Below are 19,743 nucleotides of genomic sequence, written 5' to 3' on the forward strand. Positions count from 1 at the left end.
ATTTAATTAATTAATTAATACGATACAAAATTACTTTTTTAAAAATTAACTTATTTTAGCTGGCTTTATGGTCGTCATCTACGTTTCTGCGTGTGTGGAAGAACGCAAGAATTGTATTCGCCTCTAATACTGATGTAACAGAAAGGACCATGCAAATTTACTAAGTTTGATCCGATGTTTGGTAAATTCATGTATATAAAGTAATATTAATCATAACCTCAAGCACAGTTCTGAAGAGAGAGAAAACCGTGTCCCGAGGCGCATGTTTTCCTCACTCTCCAGCCGGGGGCGCTGCAGTGATGTGCTCTGCGGGGAATGAGTGAGTGTCTGTCGGTGGGGCGGAGATCACAGACTCGGGCTCTAGTAGGGTGTGGACGCTGGAAGAGTGTCGGTCCGGACTGTCCCAGTCATTACCGTTGGTCCACTCCAGCTGAAAGCGGCCACATAAACAGGTAATGGTGGTTGTTATGATCGATTGATTGTGAAGGAAGCATGAATCGTGTGTTGATCGTGAAGTTCAGTGACTGTGGGCGTATATGACTGCTAGCACAATTAGCGTACTAGCTCACTACAAGACAAAACTACTACTGAATAGCCATAAATAAACCGTAGGGTGAAAATAAATAAATTGTGCATGATTAAGTACATTATAATTCATATCGTGTTTTTTTTTTCTTCTTCCTTTGGTTCACCCATAATTAAGAGTCTTTAGACTCTTTGAATGGAGTGTATTAACGTTAGCTACGCGGCTAATGTCATTTTTATTGAGAGAACACACGTACCTGTCTGTCTGTCCGACCGCCTGACTGTCTATCTGTCTGCTACAAATACTATCTATCTATCAATCTATCTATCTTGCTCTCTGTCTTCTTGAACAAATACCCATCTTTTTCTGTTTGAACACATATCTATAAATCTGACCTATATCTATCTGTCAGTCTCTATATGTGTGTCCCATTGTGTTTGAACACTTACTTACCTCTATCTCAACACAACTGTCTGTCTGTTCACTCATAAACATGTCTGTCTATCATTCTAACTGTCTGCCTGCCTGTTTGAACTTTTCAATATTCCCCATGCCTACCGTTCTGTCTCTCATTTTGTCTGTTTTTCTTCTATTTTGCTATCTGTCAGTTTAAACAAAATCTGTCTGACATCTACCTGTCATCTGTTAGAACATATAACTATCTTTTTCCAATATAGACCTGTAGGCCTATGTCTGTCTGTCAAATTCTACTCATCTTTCTATGAGTCTTAACTATCATGTTTACCTTTTATTGTCTTTGTGATTGAATTCATATTTAACTGAATCAATATCAGCCTGCTTTTATCTAATTTGTCTGTCATTTTCTGTAAGTGAATACAGTCTCTCCAGTTTCCCTACTCAAACATTCTCAGGAAAGTACAGTGCATGATAGTTTATATGAGAAATAGCTTCTTAAATGTGACGCATTTTCATTTTTGTTTTTAATAAATGTGACATGAACTTAAATTCTCGAATTAAACAGAAACACAGACACTGAAGTAGCTTTTCATGAGTATGACGGGTCTTTGCGTAGACCTGTTTAACTAAAGTATGAGTTCAGAGTGATGTCAGAGTATTAAAGAAACACATTCTGTTGGCAGAGGGATGTTTTGGACTCAGTAAGGGAGTGTTATGTATGTTATAACAAGCCGAGACCTGCATGATTAAATGGCTATTCCTCACCTAGGCTATCACCTCTTAATGAACAATTTTTTGAACCCATTGCTTAAATCTATGGTGAATTAAAGGAACAGCTCATCCAAAAATTAAAATTCTGTTGTTTATTCACCCTCATGTCATTCTAAACCCATGTGACTTGCATATTCAATGTATAGCCTATTCTTTCTTTTGTGGAAAATCAAATAAGATATTTTGAAGATTAAGGATCATTAGCTATGTCTGCATCCACCTATTTTAATGCGCATTTTCGGATATTGCATAAAAAACACTGGATGGAAACCATCAGTTTAGTGACGTGCCAAGATGCGCATAAATTCTAAAAATGCACGTAAAAACATGCACTCAATTGAGGCGGAGCATTTTTTTTATCCCACAAGAAACATGAGCATAAACTACGATGGAAACACAACAGAATAAATCCTTCAATGTGCAACAAAAAACACATGATTTTTGCTGTGACATTTGTATTAATGTCTCGCATGATTGCGTTCACAAATATTAGGCATCCGAACACAAGATAACATGACAGCGTTTATTGCAGCAACTTTGTTCTCTTGAACACATGGGATGGAAACGTTGCTTTATTCGGAAAATTTTTATGCGATAATCAAATTTTGTGGATAAGTTGAATTCGCAATTTGGATGGAAACATAGCTATTGAAGAGTGTCCATGGTAAAAGGAAAAAAAGAAATTATTTCAATAATAATTTTATGTTTTTCTTCTTCATTATAATATCACGATCAATATGTTGTCTTTATTCCCCCTCCAAAAAACATAGTAACGGTGCCTTCAAGTCATGTGAATGAATTGCATCTATTTATTTGAATAAACAAGACTGAACATCATGTCATTGACCCTCACCCTTTCATTTTTGGCTGGCTACTTGTTGTTTTTCAGTTTCTAGTCATTGTTCCCTAGTGACTTGGACTGTGACAGTGTGTTTTGTGCAAACTGTGTTCAGGACAGCTCATCTGAGCTTCCTTCTCGTTTCTCTGCAGTGCAGCGCAGACACTTGCCCTGAGACAGTGAAGAGACTGTCCCAACGCACCCTTCCCCTGGCTGGATGTTCTGTCAGCCCTCGCCTGTCGTCTTCAGGGTACAGCTGCATCAGACGCCTCTCCCAGGACACTCCTGGTAGGGGACGAACGATTCCGGTAGTGTGAGAGGAGAGAGGGTGTCCGAGATGGATGACATCTTCACTCAGTGCCGTGAAGGCAATGCGGTAGCTGTCCGCCTCTGGTTGGACAACACAGAAAATGACCTAAACCAGGGGTGAGTATGAATTTAGTCAGAGCTGTTATTAGGTAGATTCCAGTGTGGTTGTAGAGACCGCTTATTTGTGTTTTTGTACACTCTTGGTTTAGCTGTTATTACCTTAATTTCTCATTCAAACGGGTAGAGGATCCTTGGAGGCCACACCCTCTAAAAACTTTGCGAAACTTGGATTGTGTTTAAAGAAAATGTCCTGTTTGTACACATGGAGAAGGATCTTCTGTCAAGGCTTGTCCCTTAGTTCACCCCTTAAACTTTTATCTGTCTTTTAATCCCTGGGTGCAGTGGCTCAGAAAGACGATGCGGGTAGATCTTATCACTTTTCATCTGTTGTGGATTTCATTCAGTTATTTGGCCTGCCGTGGCGTACACGGCTTATATATTTCAATCAGATGTTTGGAAGCATTAAGGAGATTCGGTATTAGTATATTACTCTTGTTCACTTGTAGCATTTAAAATGACTGATTTTGGGGGTTTTTTTTATTGTTTTTAGTTATTATTAGTCATAATAAGAGTTGTCAAAAAAAAGTGAAAGTTAAAAATGTGACGATACCTGTATTTCCCTCTAGCATTTTGAGCGCAGTTGAGTGGATTCTTAAACATTTCTGATTGGCCATTGTGTTCGCTCGCTCAACAGATATGTCTGTCGTGATGTCTGAACATGATGTCTTTGACGCTCTTCATCGAGCGCTTGCATAGATACACACAGGAGCGTTTAAAAGCGGGCGCTGATAGACGGCGCTTTAAAGCGCTCCAGTGTGTATCTATGTAAGTGCTCGATGAAGAGCGTCAAAGACACCATATGTTTGTGAAGCGTTGATCATTGTAGCCAATCACAGACATATATGTTGAGCGTGTGAACAAAGTGGCCAATCAGAGGTGTTTAAGAATCCGTTCAAAATGCTGGTATCGTCACATTTTTTACATTTCAGTACCGAAGTCGGTACTTTTGACAACTCTGGTCATAATATTGTTTTGAATTAATATTAGTCATTTATCAGTTATGGAGCATATAATTTAATATGTTAATATTGTGCATGCCTTTTGTGGTAAACTCATCATGGTTAGCCTAGGTTTAAAGAAATACAACCTAAAATATCGACATAGAGTCTTATAAACTAAATGAAAAACATTCCACATTTGTTGAAGACCAGAATTTCACTTCTAGCCCTATATGGTGCAAAGCATACACAGAGTTGATCCATGCACCCTCTTCAAATACCTCCAATTCTGCCAAGCTCCCTCTCACAAAACAGCCTTGGCCTGCCTTCCTTCACTAATACATCCCAGAACAGCTGAGAAGGACAAAAGAGAGAGAGAGAGAAATGTTCAGGTGGATCTCCGAGATCTTGTAAGGAATTTGATCTGGACCTGCATCTCTTGCTGTCAGCCACAAGAGTTATTACCTGAAAGGAAGACTAATGGTCCGCCCGGGCTGATTCAGCACAAAATCAGCAGATTGCAGGCAGCGGCTAGTTTAGATCAACCATTTAGGGAGGCGTGCCGTCGTGTCCGATGTAGATCACAATCTAGGCATTTCCTGTGCTCTTCACATGGCTGAAGTTGTGACTGTAAGGAAATGTTTGACTTACTGGCTTGAAAAACAGCAAGCATGGGAAAATGCCAACTCCGGTTGCAATTATTTAAAAAAAAATTTTAATTAGAGAAACCCTTCATATGTTAGCGCTCTCGTTGTCTGCTATATGTCAATTCCCTACTCTAAACAACAGCTGATCTTTTCCAAACCTGTGTGAGTAGGAGTCTATGTCTAATTTGTGACTCACAAGAGTGGGAGGAGAGAACGGTCTGGGCTAAAACTAAATGGTTGGGACGAATAGTTTCCATACGATGAGCTCACCAAGCAAGGCATGCTGACTTGAGCCATACCAGTCCTCTCTGTGTCACTTCTCTCTCTCTCTCTCTCTTTCTCCCTCCCTCCCTTCTTACCCTTCTCAAAGTGTTTTCCTTTTCCAGAAATAGAAAAACTCCAGCTAAGTGATTTGCCTTTTGCTTTAGCATGTTGAGGATTGCCTAATAAAATGATTCCACTGCTATGAATAAGAGGGGCTGTGTGATTCAGTTTTTTTTTGAAGGGCCATGAAGAGTTTTAGCATGGCTTCAGATGTCACGACCTTACGCTTTTGTGGGAGGAGACAGGAAATTACAGACATACATGGGTGTAGTTTATGCTTCGCATTACAGCATGTCAGTCAACAAACTGAACTTTGTTTAATGTCCATCTTAACTGATCTAGATGTTTTCTATGGAAATATCCTTTTATTTTGGCCATTATGCCTGAAGCCTCAGTTTAAGTTGATTTTGAAATTGTTGGTTTTATTTGTTTAGCTTTAAAGTCAGCATGAAATTAAAATAGACGTATTACTTTACTCACTATGATTTATTAGTATGCTATGTTTCATCAAAATTACTCTACTTTTGAAACAATCTTCCTGTTTAACTGAAGGGAAAAGAATGTTAAGCAATTCCCAAAAAGCTACAGTATAGTACAGTCTAGACATTGTTTTGGCAAACTCACATTTTTTAATGTTCTGATAAATTCCAGATGGATCAAATCAGAACTGTTAATTTCATCAATGAAATTGCTGATGAAAATGTTTATTGATGCATTATTGAGTTTTTTTTTGTCAAGAAATACAAAACAAGAAGAAAAATGTAGAAAAAGGTTTACTCAAATCTCAACCATGACAAATTCACGTTTCAGTTATGTTGGTAAATCTTTAATATGCAAAATTATAAATCAATTAAAAAAAAAATATGTCCGATTAACTGATAAATTGTATTTTGATTAATCATTTAGAACACAAATATGTGTTAAAAAAGTAAAAACGGTCAATTTTGATTTCATGTAAACTATTAATACGTGTTTTTAAATATCAATAAATGTCATTTTTCAAATTGTCAAATTTGGCGGAAATTTTGACTGACGTGTTTTTAGTATTTTGCATATTATTGTCAACTAAAATGTTTTTAAAATGTACAATAATAAATGTACTAAATTGAAGGAATATGACTAAATATTGAGTGCATTTAACTTTTTTAGTTAAAAGTAAAAAAAAAAAAAAAAAAAAAAAAAGTTCTTGTGTGCGATGTATATTACTGTGTTACACAATCTATGTTTCGAGTTGTTTTGAAGATCGGATATCCGTATCATCACCCATCACCCAGGTTTTGCATCTGTGCTTCTCTGGCAGCGAATGCCATTTTAAGTTGACTGAGTCTGCTCTCGAATTGTGACTCAAAAGAGGAACTGACACTTTTTGTGGCTGTTTTTCATTCTTGAAGTTCTGGACAGGACTCAGAGATACTAATGATAGTAGAAGAAACTAAATGCCAGGTTCCAGCTGTGTTTGTCTCTGTGGCTTTAAACCAGACACTGAAGCTGCTGCAGCTCAAGCCAATCAGAAGCGCATTTCTAAAATCCCTTACTATTAAAAATGCTTCCTGTATTTTAACTTCTTATTTTTAACCGCACTGTCTAAAAATATAACATCCTTTTTGATGTGCGGTTTGAATCAGAAACTACCTTTTAGATGTCCAGCGATATCATTTGCCGTTTCAGTTACATTTCCTGTAACATACCTCAATTTCACTAGCCTGCTAGCTCAGATATGTTTATAGACCATGGCGCCTCACTGATGTGTGGCTTATGATCTAATTCGGTATGAGTTTTCTCTCAACTAGATTACTCCACCAGTGCTGAAAGCTAGAAACCTGAACTCAGATGTGGAGTGGCACGTTTAAATCATCGCCTTGCGCAACCCCAGAATGCTTTTTGGCCGGAGGAAGCTCTTAATAAGAGAGCTTTTCAACTCTTTGATCGTATAACCGCAGACTCGAGACGAAATCTTTCAACTGTGTGACTCCAGTATCAATGTTTACATAGTCTGTCTTTGTACGTTTGTAAGTCTGTTAGCGTAAACGTTCCTTTTTCTCTTTCTCTGTGTGTGTGTGTGTGTGTGTGTTAACAGTGCATGCTTCACATCCTTACAAGGACAAGGGAAAGTAAGTGGGCATGAATTGAGCAGAGCGCTCCGCTCACACATGCTAAGGAAGGGAGCCGCTAGCTTGTTGAATCTCATTTCCTGCGGTTCCCGCTCTGGTTTCCTCAGTCCAGTCTTCTGCTGCTTTATTAGTGTGATGAGCTCTGACAATCTGACCAGCTGTCCTTCCTTCATTCTCCTTCTTTCTTTCCCGCTTCCTTTGCTTTTTTCTTGCTAATGTCCTAATATCTTGCCTCTTTCTTTCTTTCTTTCTTTCTTTCTTTCTTTATTTTTTATTTTCGCTTCCCTCCATTCTACTTTCCTTTTTTGTCCCATTTTCTTCCTTTCTTTCTTTCTTTCTTTCTTTCTTTCTTTCTCTCTCTTTCTTTTTTTCTTCTGTTCTTTCTTTTCACTTCCTTCCATTCATTCCAACTGGCTTCCTTTCTGTCCCATTTTCTTCCTTTTCTGCTTTGTTTTTCCCCACTTTCTTAATTCCTTCCTTTCTTCTTTCCAACTTTCTTCCTGTCTTTCACAGTTTCTTCCTTTTATGATTCTTCCTTTCACGCTTCCTTTGTTTGCCAGTTTCTTTTTCCTTTCATTTTCTCTTTCTTTCTTTCTTTCTTTCTTTCTTTCTTTCTTTCTTTCTTTCTTTCTTTCTTTCTGTCCAAATTTCTTCCTTTTCTGCTTTATTTTTCTGTACTTTCTTTATTCCTACCTTTTCTTTTATTTCCTTTTTTTTCTTTTAAGCTTCTTTTCTTTGCTGCTGTCCTGCTTTGTTTGCAACTTTCTTTCCGTGCCTTTTTTGCATTTACTTTACTTGAAGTGTGCCGCCGGAAATAATGAACATTCCGGAATTCCCATTGGGAAGCTCATGTTGGATTCCAATCCAATTGAATTAATTGATTTGTTGGGGGCAGGGGTTCTTTATTTTTTGGATGTTGTTTTTGTCTTTAACCCCTTCAGCTGTGGACATTCTTGACTCAGTGAGAGTGTGTGTGTGTGTGTGTGTGTGTGTTTGTGTGTGGTCTGGTCTCTTTCAGCAGGACGTTGTGAGAAGTTTCAGCAGCTACCCCTAAGTTTAGCCACGCTATTGGCCTGACTATTTATCCAGAGGCTTCCTACTGTACTGCACACACCCAGCTCTTCAACAAACACTTCATTACCACAGACTTTACAACTGATCTTTGTGGGGCTGAGCATAACCAGCTGCAGACTTTACCTTTATAACACTTTCAATACGGTTGCGTTCAGTGGTTGTAATAGTAAAAACCTCAATTGGATAAGTTCACGTGAGCTGTCAGTAGCAGCACTAATGCACAGGCTCTGATCTGATCACTGTGTTGTTATTGTAACTTAAGCGTCGCTGTCGACTTGAAGAAAGTGCGAGTTTTACTGCGGTTTTGAAAAGGAAATAGGAAGGCCTGAGAACGGATCTCGGACTCAAACAGCGGGGGGGAGGGGGGGTATACATAATCTAGAGGAAAGGGCCAGTTAACGGCTGTTTATATTTAACTGCCTGGAGACAGACAGCTGAGAGAGAGAGAGGACACTAGCCTGACTGGAGACAGACAGACAGTTTACCGCCAACCACTGCTTTAAAAAAACTGCCTTGATATAAAGGGACAGCTCACCCAAAAATGAAACTACTGCCATCATTTCCCAACCTGTATGCACTCAAAAAGTATTGGTTTTAACAAACAAGCTTAATATGATACATATCTGTCAGTCATACATAAATGAAACGGGTCAGATATTAGATTGTTAAAACTGTAATCCAAATTTGGAAATTTTAAATGCAATTTAAATACGTCAATCTTAAACTTGGGCATAAATATTTTTTGAGTGTAACTTTAAGTATTGATGTGATAATTCTGATATGCTACTGACTCGTCTGCTAACACGTTTGTTTCTCGCAGGGATGATCACGGGTTCAGTCCGTTGCACTGGGCGTGCCGTGAGGGTCGTTCGGGTGTCGTGGATATGCTCATCATGAGAGGGGCGCGCATCAATGTCATGAACCGCGGAGACGACACACCCCTGCACCTGGCTGCGAGCCACGGCCACCGTGACATTCTGGCCAAGGTGCGAACAGAACGTAGCGGATAAACGCTCACTAACACACAAACTCACACATCTGCACCTGAACAACCACAGAGACCACAGCAGTCATGGAAAGGTGTTAACAACAAACACACAGCTGCAAACAGAAGCTCCCAGAGTTATAAATACTTTCACACATAAAACTTTAAGAAGGAATAAAGGAACTTTCCATTTTTTGCCTTTTAGTTCTATAAAACAGGTTTTAAATGGATGATTTGTGTTTGCTGTTTACTTTTGGATACTGAATCATGTTGTGGTTTGTGTTGTCTAGCTGATCCAGTGTAAAGCAGATACCAATGCGGCAAACGAGCACGGCAACACCCCTCTCCATTATGCTTGCTTCTGGGCCCATGATCTGGTGGCTGAGGTTAGTCTGAGGTGCCCTCTGCTGGAAAAAATGAGAAATTCTATAATGTTTTGAAAACATTTCAGTTGGTAGAGGGGAAATCAATGGCTGTTTTCCATGTAATTATAATAAATGGGGACAGGAGCTTTGAAAAGCACTCTCAGGTCGTAAACCGATAACGGGTCCGGAACTATGTAATTACAATCGTCCTTTGATATTTAAAAGTCCTGATGGAACATTAACAGTCAAATGTGGTATCATTACAAAGCGTAGACCCTCAACGTTTCACACAAAATTTATTTTACATATTATTTGAATGTTTAAATTCCCATTTCCGCAACCAATATACTGATAAAAAATATGTATGTCTATGAATTTTAATATTTTCAGCATTGATCATATTTGATGAACAAGTGGTCCACTTGGTCCTTATGCAATAAATTCCAAGTCTTCTGAATCCATACAATAGCGTTTTGTTGGTTGATTTTCTTCTGTGGAACACAACTAAAGATATTTTGCAGAATGTCTAAGCTGCTCTTGTGTTATAAATGAAAGTTAGAATTTTGGTCTGTCTCTCACATAAAGCTTTAGTACAGTTTCAGAAGACTTGGAATATAGTCCTAGTAAATGGTTATAGTCATATTAATCACTTTTGTGTTGTTGTTTTTTATTTACATCATTTTTGGAGCTCTATAGTGCCGATTAATTTTTATTGTATAGAAAACTTAAATGAAAATGAGAAATGTTGACTTGGCAACTAAAATAAATACACTGAAGTACTAAAATTATTAAAACTGAAACTGGGGTAAATGGAAATGACATGCATTTAACAAAATGACTAAAACTAAAACTATAAAATAAAAGCCAATTCAAAAAATTATAAAATACATTTAAAACCATATATAAATCATAGTAAAATAACACTGATCGAAAAAGGCAACCACTACATTGCATTTTTTTTTTTTTTTTTCTTTAACATTTGAGCAGAAATAATGGAAATGTTTAAACATTGGCATTCAGTGGTTTACATAGCATAACAATTTTCAGGGTTCCTATGCTTTTTGGAAAAGTATGGAATTTGATTTGAGTAATTGGGAAAAGTATGGAAAAATATCCCGTATTCAGTTTTCTAAAATATAAAATTAAGAATTTCTATCAATGTATCATACAAGCAGAGTAATTTCATGGCAAAAGTTTAGTATCGTTTAGTGATTGTCAAACACAACTGAATTAATTCAAGGCGCACATTTTCATTATGCAAAACTGTTTGTCTTTAACATATGCAAGTCTCTTTTGAACTTAACTAAACGAATGTGCGTATGCCGCTCAAACCAGCAACAGATAAAGGAGCAAACCATCATTTAATTCATACTGTACTTTGCTGTTTGGTGATTGTGCAACCTCAAACAGTGATTACAGTATCAAACGTGAATATGCAGGTTATAAAGCATTTTAGGTTTCTTCTCGTCATGTAAGTGCGTGTTATCACTTCAAGAAAACGAATGAAACAAAAAATATTTACAGATGATTGTAGTGTACTATATACCAAATATAATGCTGCATGAACCATTTGTGTTAAATATGGTCTTAAAAATCTTCAGAGGATTTTGGAAATTTGGGTCTGGAAAAGTATGGAATTTTGAAATTGATTTCCTGAATTGAGTTTCTGTTGTACCTGATATGTTCTTGTATATCTTCTCTCCAGGATTTGGTCAATAATGGTGCTCAGGTGAGCATCTGCAACAAATATGGTGAAACTCCTCTGGACAAGGCCAAACCACCGCTTGCTGCAAATCTGAAAGGTAAACACTCTTCTTTACTAATGTAGCAAATGTGACATCAGCAGTAGATTTGTTGGAGGATTGTTTGCTTACATTGTGAAGCTTCAGAGATTTGTTTCTGTTATAATATGTTGCATCAGGCCTAATAATTCTGTTTTGTTTATGAATCAGAGCTGGCGGAGAAACAGGGACAGAGCCTGTCCAAAGTTCCTTTCAAGGACTCTTTCTGGAAGGGAACCACTCGAACTCGACCACGTAAGCGCCCTCAGAACATCTGATTCTCATTTCCATTCATAACGCAGATGCTTTGGCAAACAAGCCTTTTATTGTCATTCAGTGGAACTGTGTATAGGTTGCAATATAAGATTATATGAATTATCCACAATAAAGGTTTGATTGTTTCTTTTTTTTCATGATGTCTGCAGGTAACGGCACACTGAACAAAACCGCGGGCATAGATTATAAGCAGCTCTCCATGCTGGCCAAGATCAACGAGAATCACTCTGGGGAGGTGAGCTCATTTACCAAACTAAACTACAATAGCTACCCAAACCATGTCTCAGAGTGTTTATGGAAACACTGATGTCTCTCTCTGGCAGCTGTGGCAGGGCCGCTGGCAGGGCACAGAGATCGTGATCAAGATGCTTCATGTGCGGGACTGGACTACTAGAAAGAGCCGTGACTTCAATGAGGAGTATCCTAAACTAAGGTGATGAACCGCCAGTCCAATGTGCCCAGATTACACGGACTAAAGGGAATGAATTCTGTCATCTTATACTCATTCCAAATCAGGGTTATTATAGTTCCCTAAAATTAAAACATAAAAAAACTATTTCTTTACTTGTTAAAAAATTATATAAATGATAAAAGAAAATATATAAAAATAATAAAGAAAATTATTTTATTTCAGCTATTTGTCAAAGAAACATTTCTCATTTTCATTTAGTTTAACTTGATGTACTTCAATAACAAACTGAAATAAAAATTCATAAAAACTAATAAAAATGACAAAAATACACAACAAAATTATTAAAGCTTTAACTTAAATGAAACAGAAAATATAAAAATTTGAATCTAATTTTAAATCATTGATACTAATATCTGATGATAATAGCAATTTTCCATATCTGTATGACTTTCTTTCTTTTGTGGGAGCAAACAGAGAAGTTTAACCCCTTAAACCCTAAGCGTCCCGCTGGCGGGACGGCACCCCATGAAAAAAATTCATAATCAAATTACTAAGCAACCACTGAATGATATGATACAAAATAGGTATCATTTTAAAGCTTAGAATCTCAGCTTTTCAATGCACCTATACATTTTATCCAACTCCTAAAAGGTGCTGAGTTATTCCTTTAGAACGGATTATACCGCCGGAGGGCGCCCCCTAGCTATGGAAAAAATTAATTGTCATATTTTTCAAAACTACTGCATTGATCAACACAAAATAGGCATCATTTGAAAGCTTAGAGTCTAAACTTTACAATGAATGTAGCCATTATGATTATCTCCAAAGTAGTGCTGAGTTATTTGCTGATAAAATGATTTTTTTTTAATACATAATTTATGAGGAAGAGGAAATTATTATGTACTGCAATGTGTCAAAAACATCATACTGCTCAGATAGTCTTGTGTCATATGTCATTTGAAAGGTCTCAATGAGTAGAATACAACAAGCATAATTGTTTCAGGCTTTTACTAAACTTGAGCAAGGTTTTTGTAAAATAAGCCCCTCAAGAGACCCATGGGTAAACCATATATGGATGCTGAATTTTAGACACATTTCCGCTTGTAACTTCATGAAACATGCTCCGATTGTGGAAAATGACACATCATTATTTACAGCAGATGCTTACAATTAAAATGAGTCCAAACTCAACGTAATCCATCACTCAGAACTAAAGATATTCCTCATGGAGTTCTAATTCACAAAAAATACACAAACGCACGTAGCCAAGCGAGGTAGCTTAGACTTGGCCTTTTTACTCGTATCTTCATGAAACATACATCGATCATGAAAAATGACACATCGTTATTTACAGCAGGAGCTCATGATTAAGACGAGCCCAAACTCATCAGTCAGATCTAAAGATATTCTTCATGGCGTTCTAACACAGAAAATACCAAAGACGTACCTAGCCAAATATATACTCATGAAGCACTCGCGTTTGGTCTTTACTTATAACTTCACGAAGCATGCACATATCGTAGAAACATGCACATCATTATTTTCAGCAGACTCTCACGATTAAAAAGAGCCCAAACTCAGCATAATCCATCACTCATATCTAAAGTTATGCCTCGTGGAGTTGTAACACAAATGCGCACATAGATCTTTATTATAGATGTAGCACTTATGTCGCGTTCTAACTCATAACTCAATGAAGCATGCATCAATTGTGGAAAATGGCACATCATTATTTACAGCAGAATGTTACGATTAAAAAGAGCCCAAACACACCATAATCCATCACTCAGGTCTAAAGATATTCCTTATAGCGTTCTGACACAAACAAATACCAGAGGCGCACCTATGAAGTAGCAATAGCAGTGATGCTATGTTGTTTTGATGTGACGTTTCAGCTCATAACTCAATGAAACATGCATAGATTGTGAAAAATCGAACATCTTTATTGACAACAGATTCTCACGATTACAAAGAGCCCACACACAACAGAATCCATTGCTTTGATCACGAGATATTCCTCACGAAGTAATGCATACTTGGCTAAAAAACAAGTCTCTCATCCTTCTGGGGAGCAAAGTGTTTTCCAATTTTCCCGGAACCGTCCGCGCTCGTTTTCAAACGTGGAATAACACAAAATATGTATAATTTTAAAGCTTATAATCTCAGCTTTTTAAAGAATCTAACCACTTCGATCAACTCTGAACGAGTGCTGACTAGTCTCTCTAAACCGGAGTGTACCGCCCGTGTGCGCCATCCATGGCGCCCCCTAGCTGCGAAAATATTCATTATCATATTTTTCAAAAATATTGCCTTGATTCAAACAAAATTGGTGTCATTTGAAACCTTAGAGTCTGAACTTTACAGTGAATGTAGCCTATTTGAAAAACTCCAAAGTATTGCTGAGTTATTTGCTGATAAAGATATAAAAAAAAATTCATAATCTATAAAATACTTTTTTGTACTATGTACTGCAATGTGTCAAAAAAATCATACATCTCACGAAACATTCAAAAATCGTTTAAAATGGCACTTCATTTTTTACAGCATATTCATACAATTAAAATGAGCCCAAAATTAACTTTATCTATTGCTTTTATGACAAGATATTCTTCATGGTGAAACACTATAAAAAATGCCCATGAGGGGGCGTCAAGGTCTCAACAAAAATGCTATCTTGGTTCCAAAGGCTGTAACGTTTGATTACTTTATCCAATCACCACAAAATTTTATCCAGATGCAGCTCATATGTAGAGGGACTTCCCCAAAAAAGAATTTTCCTCCTACCTTATTTCCTTCCTGAGTTATTCCATGTCAAATAAGAAAGATATGCATTATCATTATAAAAATTATATTTATTTTTTGTCTTTTATCAGCAGTTTCTCGGCAGAAGAATGTCCAAATGTAATTTAATTTATATTTTCAAAAAATGTGAAAAGTGTTCTTTCAAACGATACCTACCTTTTGACTCTCCTTGCTATAGTTTTGAAGTTATGAGTCTTTAGTTTTGTGTATGTCACTCAGAAAACTCTTTTTTTTTATTGCTTTCCAAATGTGTGAGGACTAAACAAAAAGGCTACCTTTGTTCCAAATGCTGTAACTTTTGAGTACTTTATGCGATCACCACAAAATTTGATTCAGATGCAGCTCACATTTAGGGGTACTTCCCCAAAAAAGAAAATTTGTGCTACCATATTTCCTCCCCGAGTTATTGCATGTCAAACAAGAGAGATATGCAAAATCATAAAAAAATTGTTTTTTTTTTTGTATTTATCAGCAGTTTCTCGGCAGGAGAATATCCAAATGTAATGTAATTTATATTTTCAAAAAATTTGAAAAGAGTTCTATCAAACGATACCTACCTTTTGACTCTCCTTGTTATAGTTTTGAAGTTATGAGTCTTTACTTTTTTGTGTGTCACTCAGACAAAAAAACTCCAAAAATGGCTCAGGGTTTAAGGGGTTAAAGAAGGTCCTAATCGTACTTGAAATTTCAAGCTTCAAAAAGCCACATACGCCTTTTGCACTATATTCACTCTTCTTAAGTCTTACGATAGCTTTATGTGACAAACATAACTTCAGTTAAGTTGTCTTTCACCGATAACCTTCTGCTTCATTTAGCTGTTAACTGCTGCAACCGGATTATCAAAATCATTCAAACTGAATCCACTGATTTATTCTAAAGATCAGACTCAAAAGAGCGATTAGTTCACAAATCAAGCTGATTCTGAACTAGGAGTACCACATAATCGCGTTTAATTCTCTTGAAATAAAAAAAAATGCTATCAGTCAAATTCATCTAACTTTATTTTGTTTTTTCTAATTTTTTTTTTTTTTTGAGAGTGAGTGTTTGTAAGCATAACTGTACAGAAGTCTACACTTGCTATGTTGGAGTGTCAACCAGATTCAATTTTAAATATTCTAAATATCATGATTATCATCAATACCAAATGGAACAAATTTAAAGATGGAAAAAAAGGGGATAAGTTTAGGTGAACTATTTTATTCCAAAAGAGAGGGCAGTCCTGATCTGTCATCTTTAATCTGTGAAATGTCTCCATCGTGTTAGTGGTCTGTTGTACCCTGTGTGTTCATGCGTCCCGTTTCCCCTGCTGTAGAATCTTCTCCCACCCCAATGTGTTGCCCATGTTGGGGGCGTGTCAAGCTCCGCCCGCCCCTCATCCAATCATAATTACACACTGGATGCCCTATGGCTCCCTCTACAATGTGCTTCACGAGGGGACCAGTGAGTACAACACACATTACTGTCTCACACAAATCATGTGGTGTATGTCTGCTTCATTTGAATGTTTAATGTTGAAAATATGCTGAAATGCTCTTTCGATTCTGGACATTCTGGAGTTTTATTTTTCCTGACTCAGCATAAGTAAATATAAGTCTTTCTCAAGTCTTCTTCTTTCTCTCGTCCATTTAGACTTTGTTGTGGATCAGACGCAGGCTGTGAAGTTTGCCCTGGATATAGCGTGTGGAATGGCTTTCCTGCACACACTGGAGCCCATGATCCCTCGGCATTATCTCAACAGCAAGAGTGTCATGGTGAGCTACAGAAAGCAGACGTTTCCCACTGATCTTGGTTTCTACAACTGTGGGGTTTTCCTGTGTTTATTCCTGTCTTTTCTACTACACAAATTTAGCTTTGCTGTTGATTCATTTCCAGACATTCATTACTCAACGTTAACCAGTCATTGCAAAATACACGTTTGTTTATTTGCTGTCATGGCATTTGGAACTGATTCAGTGGAACTCGCCCTCCATAAATTTAGTCTCGGTGGATAAAACACTGTGAACAGGAACTGATGTAAGCGGTCTCAGTTCTATGTGAAGTTTCCGTTCATCCCATCACAAGTTGAGAGGTTCAAGTTGAAGAGTGTTGCAGCGAAAGAACATTCTTTGGATTTCTTGTGGATTTCTCATTGTCTGTAGTTAACAAACATCAATGATCTGTAATGTCCAATAGAAAATGAAAATCTGTGAAAGTCACGATCAGTTTAAAGCACAGTGGATTGTCATTGACCCACAAACAGAAGTGAAACCAAAGCAAAACTGCACGAGTATCAAACTGCTGAGAGCTGTACTGCTAACATTACACTTTTTTAAAATGTTTTTGAAAGAAGTTTTTTATGTTCACCAAGGCTGCATTTATTTATTCAAAAATGCATAAAACCGCAATATTGTGAAATATAATTACAATTTTTTTTTTTTTTTTAATATATTGTATATGTAATTTATTCCTGATGGCAAAGCTGAATTTTCAGCATCATTACTCCAGTCTTCAGTGTCACATGATCCTTTAAAAAATCATTTTAATATACTGATTTGGTGCTCAAGAAACATTTCTTATTATTATCAATGTTGAAAACAGTTGTGCTGCTTAATATCTTATAGTATTTTAATATGCAGAAACTGTGATGCATGTTTTTTCAGGATACTTTGATGAATAGAAGTTCAAAAGAACATTTATTTTAAATGTTTTTTTCTAACAATGTAAGTCACATTTGGTCAATTTAATGTATTAAAAGTATTAGTTTCCCGTTTATTTAGAACAGGAATGGGAATAGGAGGGTACACTGATTAAGCTTCAGTTTTTCTGCAGTTTGTATGAAGCAAAAACAGTGAGTTTGGCCTAAATAACCGTTTCATGCTCAGTTATCCTAATGAATCTGTTCTCATTGATTCACTGACATCAGATTGACGAGGACATGACGGCCAGGATAAGCATGGCAGATGTGAAGTTCTCCTTCCAGTGTCCCGGCAGGATGTACTCTCCAGCATGGGTGGCACCTGAAGGTATCATTCCTCTCCATCACTCTCTAAATTCTTCATTTCAGACTTCTCAAGAATATTTCACTTTATCCAATATATCGGTCTAATGTACGGTCACATTAGAAGTCACTTTCAAACCAAGCAGTTTTGTGTTGATGAACGCGGTGAATCTACATGACTAATGTTGTGACGTCTGTGAGGGAAAACACTTCACCTGTTTGTCTGCGAAAACTTGCGGAACAACAATAAATGTAATCTTAAACTAAAGTTTTGATCCACTGATACCTTAACACCTCCTTCCACATCTCCTCTCAGCCCTGCAGAAGAAGCCCGAGGAGATAAATCGGCGCTCTGCGGACATGTGGAGCTTCGCCGTGTTGCTCTGGGAGCTCGTCACCAGAGAGGTGCCGTTCGCTGACCTCTCAAACATGGAGATCGGCATGAAGGTGAGATGGATTCCATCATATGCACCCGACTTTGGCAAGCAAGAGCCAAACCAAACACCCTTATCCCTATTCTCTCCACTAGGTGGCACTAGAGGGACTGCGGCCCACCATCCCGCCGGGCATCTCCCCCCACATCTGCAAGCTAATGAAGATCTGCATGAACGAGGACCCCGCCAAGAGGCCCAAATTTGACATGATCGTGCCCATCCTAGAGAAGATGCAAGACAAATGAAACAGCCCTGCAAACACTGAGTTCACAGTATTGCCTTAAAATTCACCACTCACCAAAGTGCTCTATGCCACTGTAGCCCTCCGCTAAAGAAAAGAAACGCTTTGTGGAAGCGCTGTTGAACATTTTTAAAAGTCACGTTCTCACTATCCTATATTGTTACATGCAATCAGTGAAGATGACGTGTGTTTGTGCATATATATGTTCATCTGTCCTTTTTCGTGTGTTCTATAGCCATTAAACAAGAAGTGGCGGCAGAGGTCTTTGGACGCAGTGAATGTACAGTGAAATCAGTTTAACCACTCCCACATTTTCTGCATCTTTTTGCGCACTCGCTCCATTTCTGTCATTTTCACTCCTTCAAAGGGACGCAACCTGTATGATTTGCAAATGTGTATGCATCAGCCGCTGTTAGTATTTAAAGCATCGTGCCATTGTCTTTCAACTATGTGTTTTCTTTAGATTGTCCTGATAACAAAAGTCCTATATACGCCAAGTTTGCCTGAGATGTATCTGGTTTTTTTAAAAAAAAAGCAGTGCAATAATGCAAAAATGCCAATTTTATGCCTTATCATGTAACAAAAAACAAAGTATGAAATGCCCGTAATATCACGATTGTACAGTCCCTCTCATAGCAGAGAAATACATATGTTAGATTAAGGTACCATATGCTTAAAGGAAGAGCCATTTACAGGTCACATCAAATGTGAGAACGTTTGTGCCACAGATTGACACGCATCATGGGTCATATCTCTAATTCTAGCTCCCATAAACCTACATATTTACTTGATCCATACAAATGCATGATTCCTGCATCCTCTGTTATGTTACTAACACGCCTCCGGCACCTGTATTCTAATTTACATTGTACATGTTATGTGCTGAAATATCTGAGTATTTTTATACTTGTATACATGTGTTTTTTTTTTTTTCATGGGTGATACATTAGGCTGCCCATGAGTGCCTTTATTTTTTTGCTTTTCTAAACACTACATCTATTTACTTCCTTGTTTTGCTTTCACAGTGTTCCTCTTATCCGCTCACCGGTATGCAATAGGAAAACTAAGAGACAAAAACAAGCATACTTGACATGCATAAATTATCTTTTTTTTAGTTTCACAGTGTTTCTTTTTATGTTTTGAAAAGCAAAAAGTGGTGATAATGAAAAACAGACTGGTTATCTAACTTATGCTTACTGTTTTCTCACCCTGTGAGGTTTTTAATGAAACTTAATTCTTTATTTTGGAGATTTGGACTGTTAATATTTTATTCATGATAACTAAAGTTTACTAAAAGAAAATAAGAACAAATAAAATGTTTTGGCCATGCAAAGTGTTTGATCTGTGTTCATTTATCAGTCAGAAAATAAATTATTGGGTTGTTGACATGAAAAT

At 37.2% G+C, this 19,743-nt stretch overlaps 1 protein-coding gene across 3 annotated transcripts; it reads left to right on the forward strand.

The window, feature by feature from the left end:
• Window positions 1–310: 310 nt before the first annotated feature.
• ilk (integrin-linked kinase) lies at window positions 311–19,742 on the forward strand. 3 transcript variants are annotated; one of them, XM_079861618.1, is made up of 13 exons: window positions 311–452; window positions 2,705–2,978; window positions 8,896–9,061; window positions 9,351–9,446; window positions 11,131–11,227; window positions 11,378–11,461; window positions 11,632–11,717; window positions 11,806–11,915; window positions 16,009–16,136; window positions 16,326–16,447; window positions 17,599–17,698; window positions 17,990–18,120; window positions 18,203–19,742. In XM_079861618.1, exons 2-13 carry the CDS (start codon window positions 2,890–2,892, stop codon window positions 18,350–18,352), a joined length of 1,359 nt encoding a protein of 452 aa, XP_079717744.1. In that variant the 5' UTR covers window positions 311–452; window positions 2,705–2,889; the 3' UTR covers window positions 18,353–19,742. The 3 variants fall into 3 exon arrangements, with proteins under 3 accessions (XP_079717744.1, XP_079717745.1, XP_079717746.1); XM_079861619.1 differs by having other exon boundaries at window positions 348–452; window positions 2,710–2,978; XM_079861620.1 differs by lacking the exons at window positions 311–452; window positions 2,705–2,978 and adding an exon at window positions 6,967–7,001 and having other exon boundaries at window positions 8,020–9,061.
• The last annotated feature ends 1 nt before the right edge of the window (window position 19,743 follows it).

Source organism: Squalius cephalus, assembly GCF_949319135.1.
Source record: "Squalius cephalus genome assembly, chromosome: 24".
NCBI classification, from domain to species: Eukaryota; Metazoa; Chordata; class Actinopteri; order Cypriniformes; family Leuciscidae; genus Squalius; species Squalius cephalus.

Coding starts and splice junctions, on each gene's coding strand:
- ilk (XM_079861618.1), top strand. CDS start 2,890: ATGGATGACATCTTCACTCAGTGCCGTGAAGGCAATGCGGTAGCTGTC. Junction 9,447..11,130: donor CCCATGATCTGGTGGCTGAG/GTTAGTCTGAGG, acceptor TCTTCTCTCCAG/GATTTGGTCAATAATGGTGC. Junction 16,137..16,325: donor TGTGCTTCACGAGGGGACCA/GTGAGTACAACA, acceptor TCGTCCATTTAG/ACTTTGTTGTGGATCAGACG.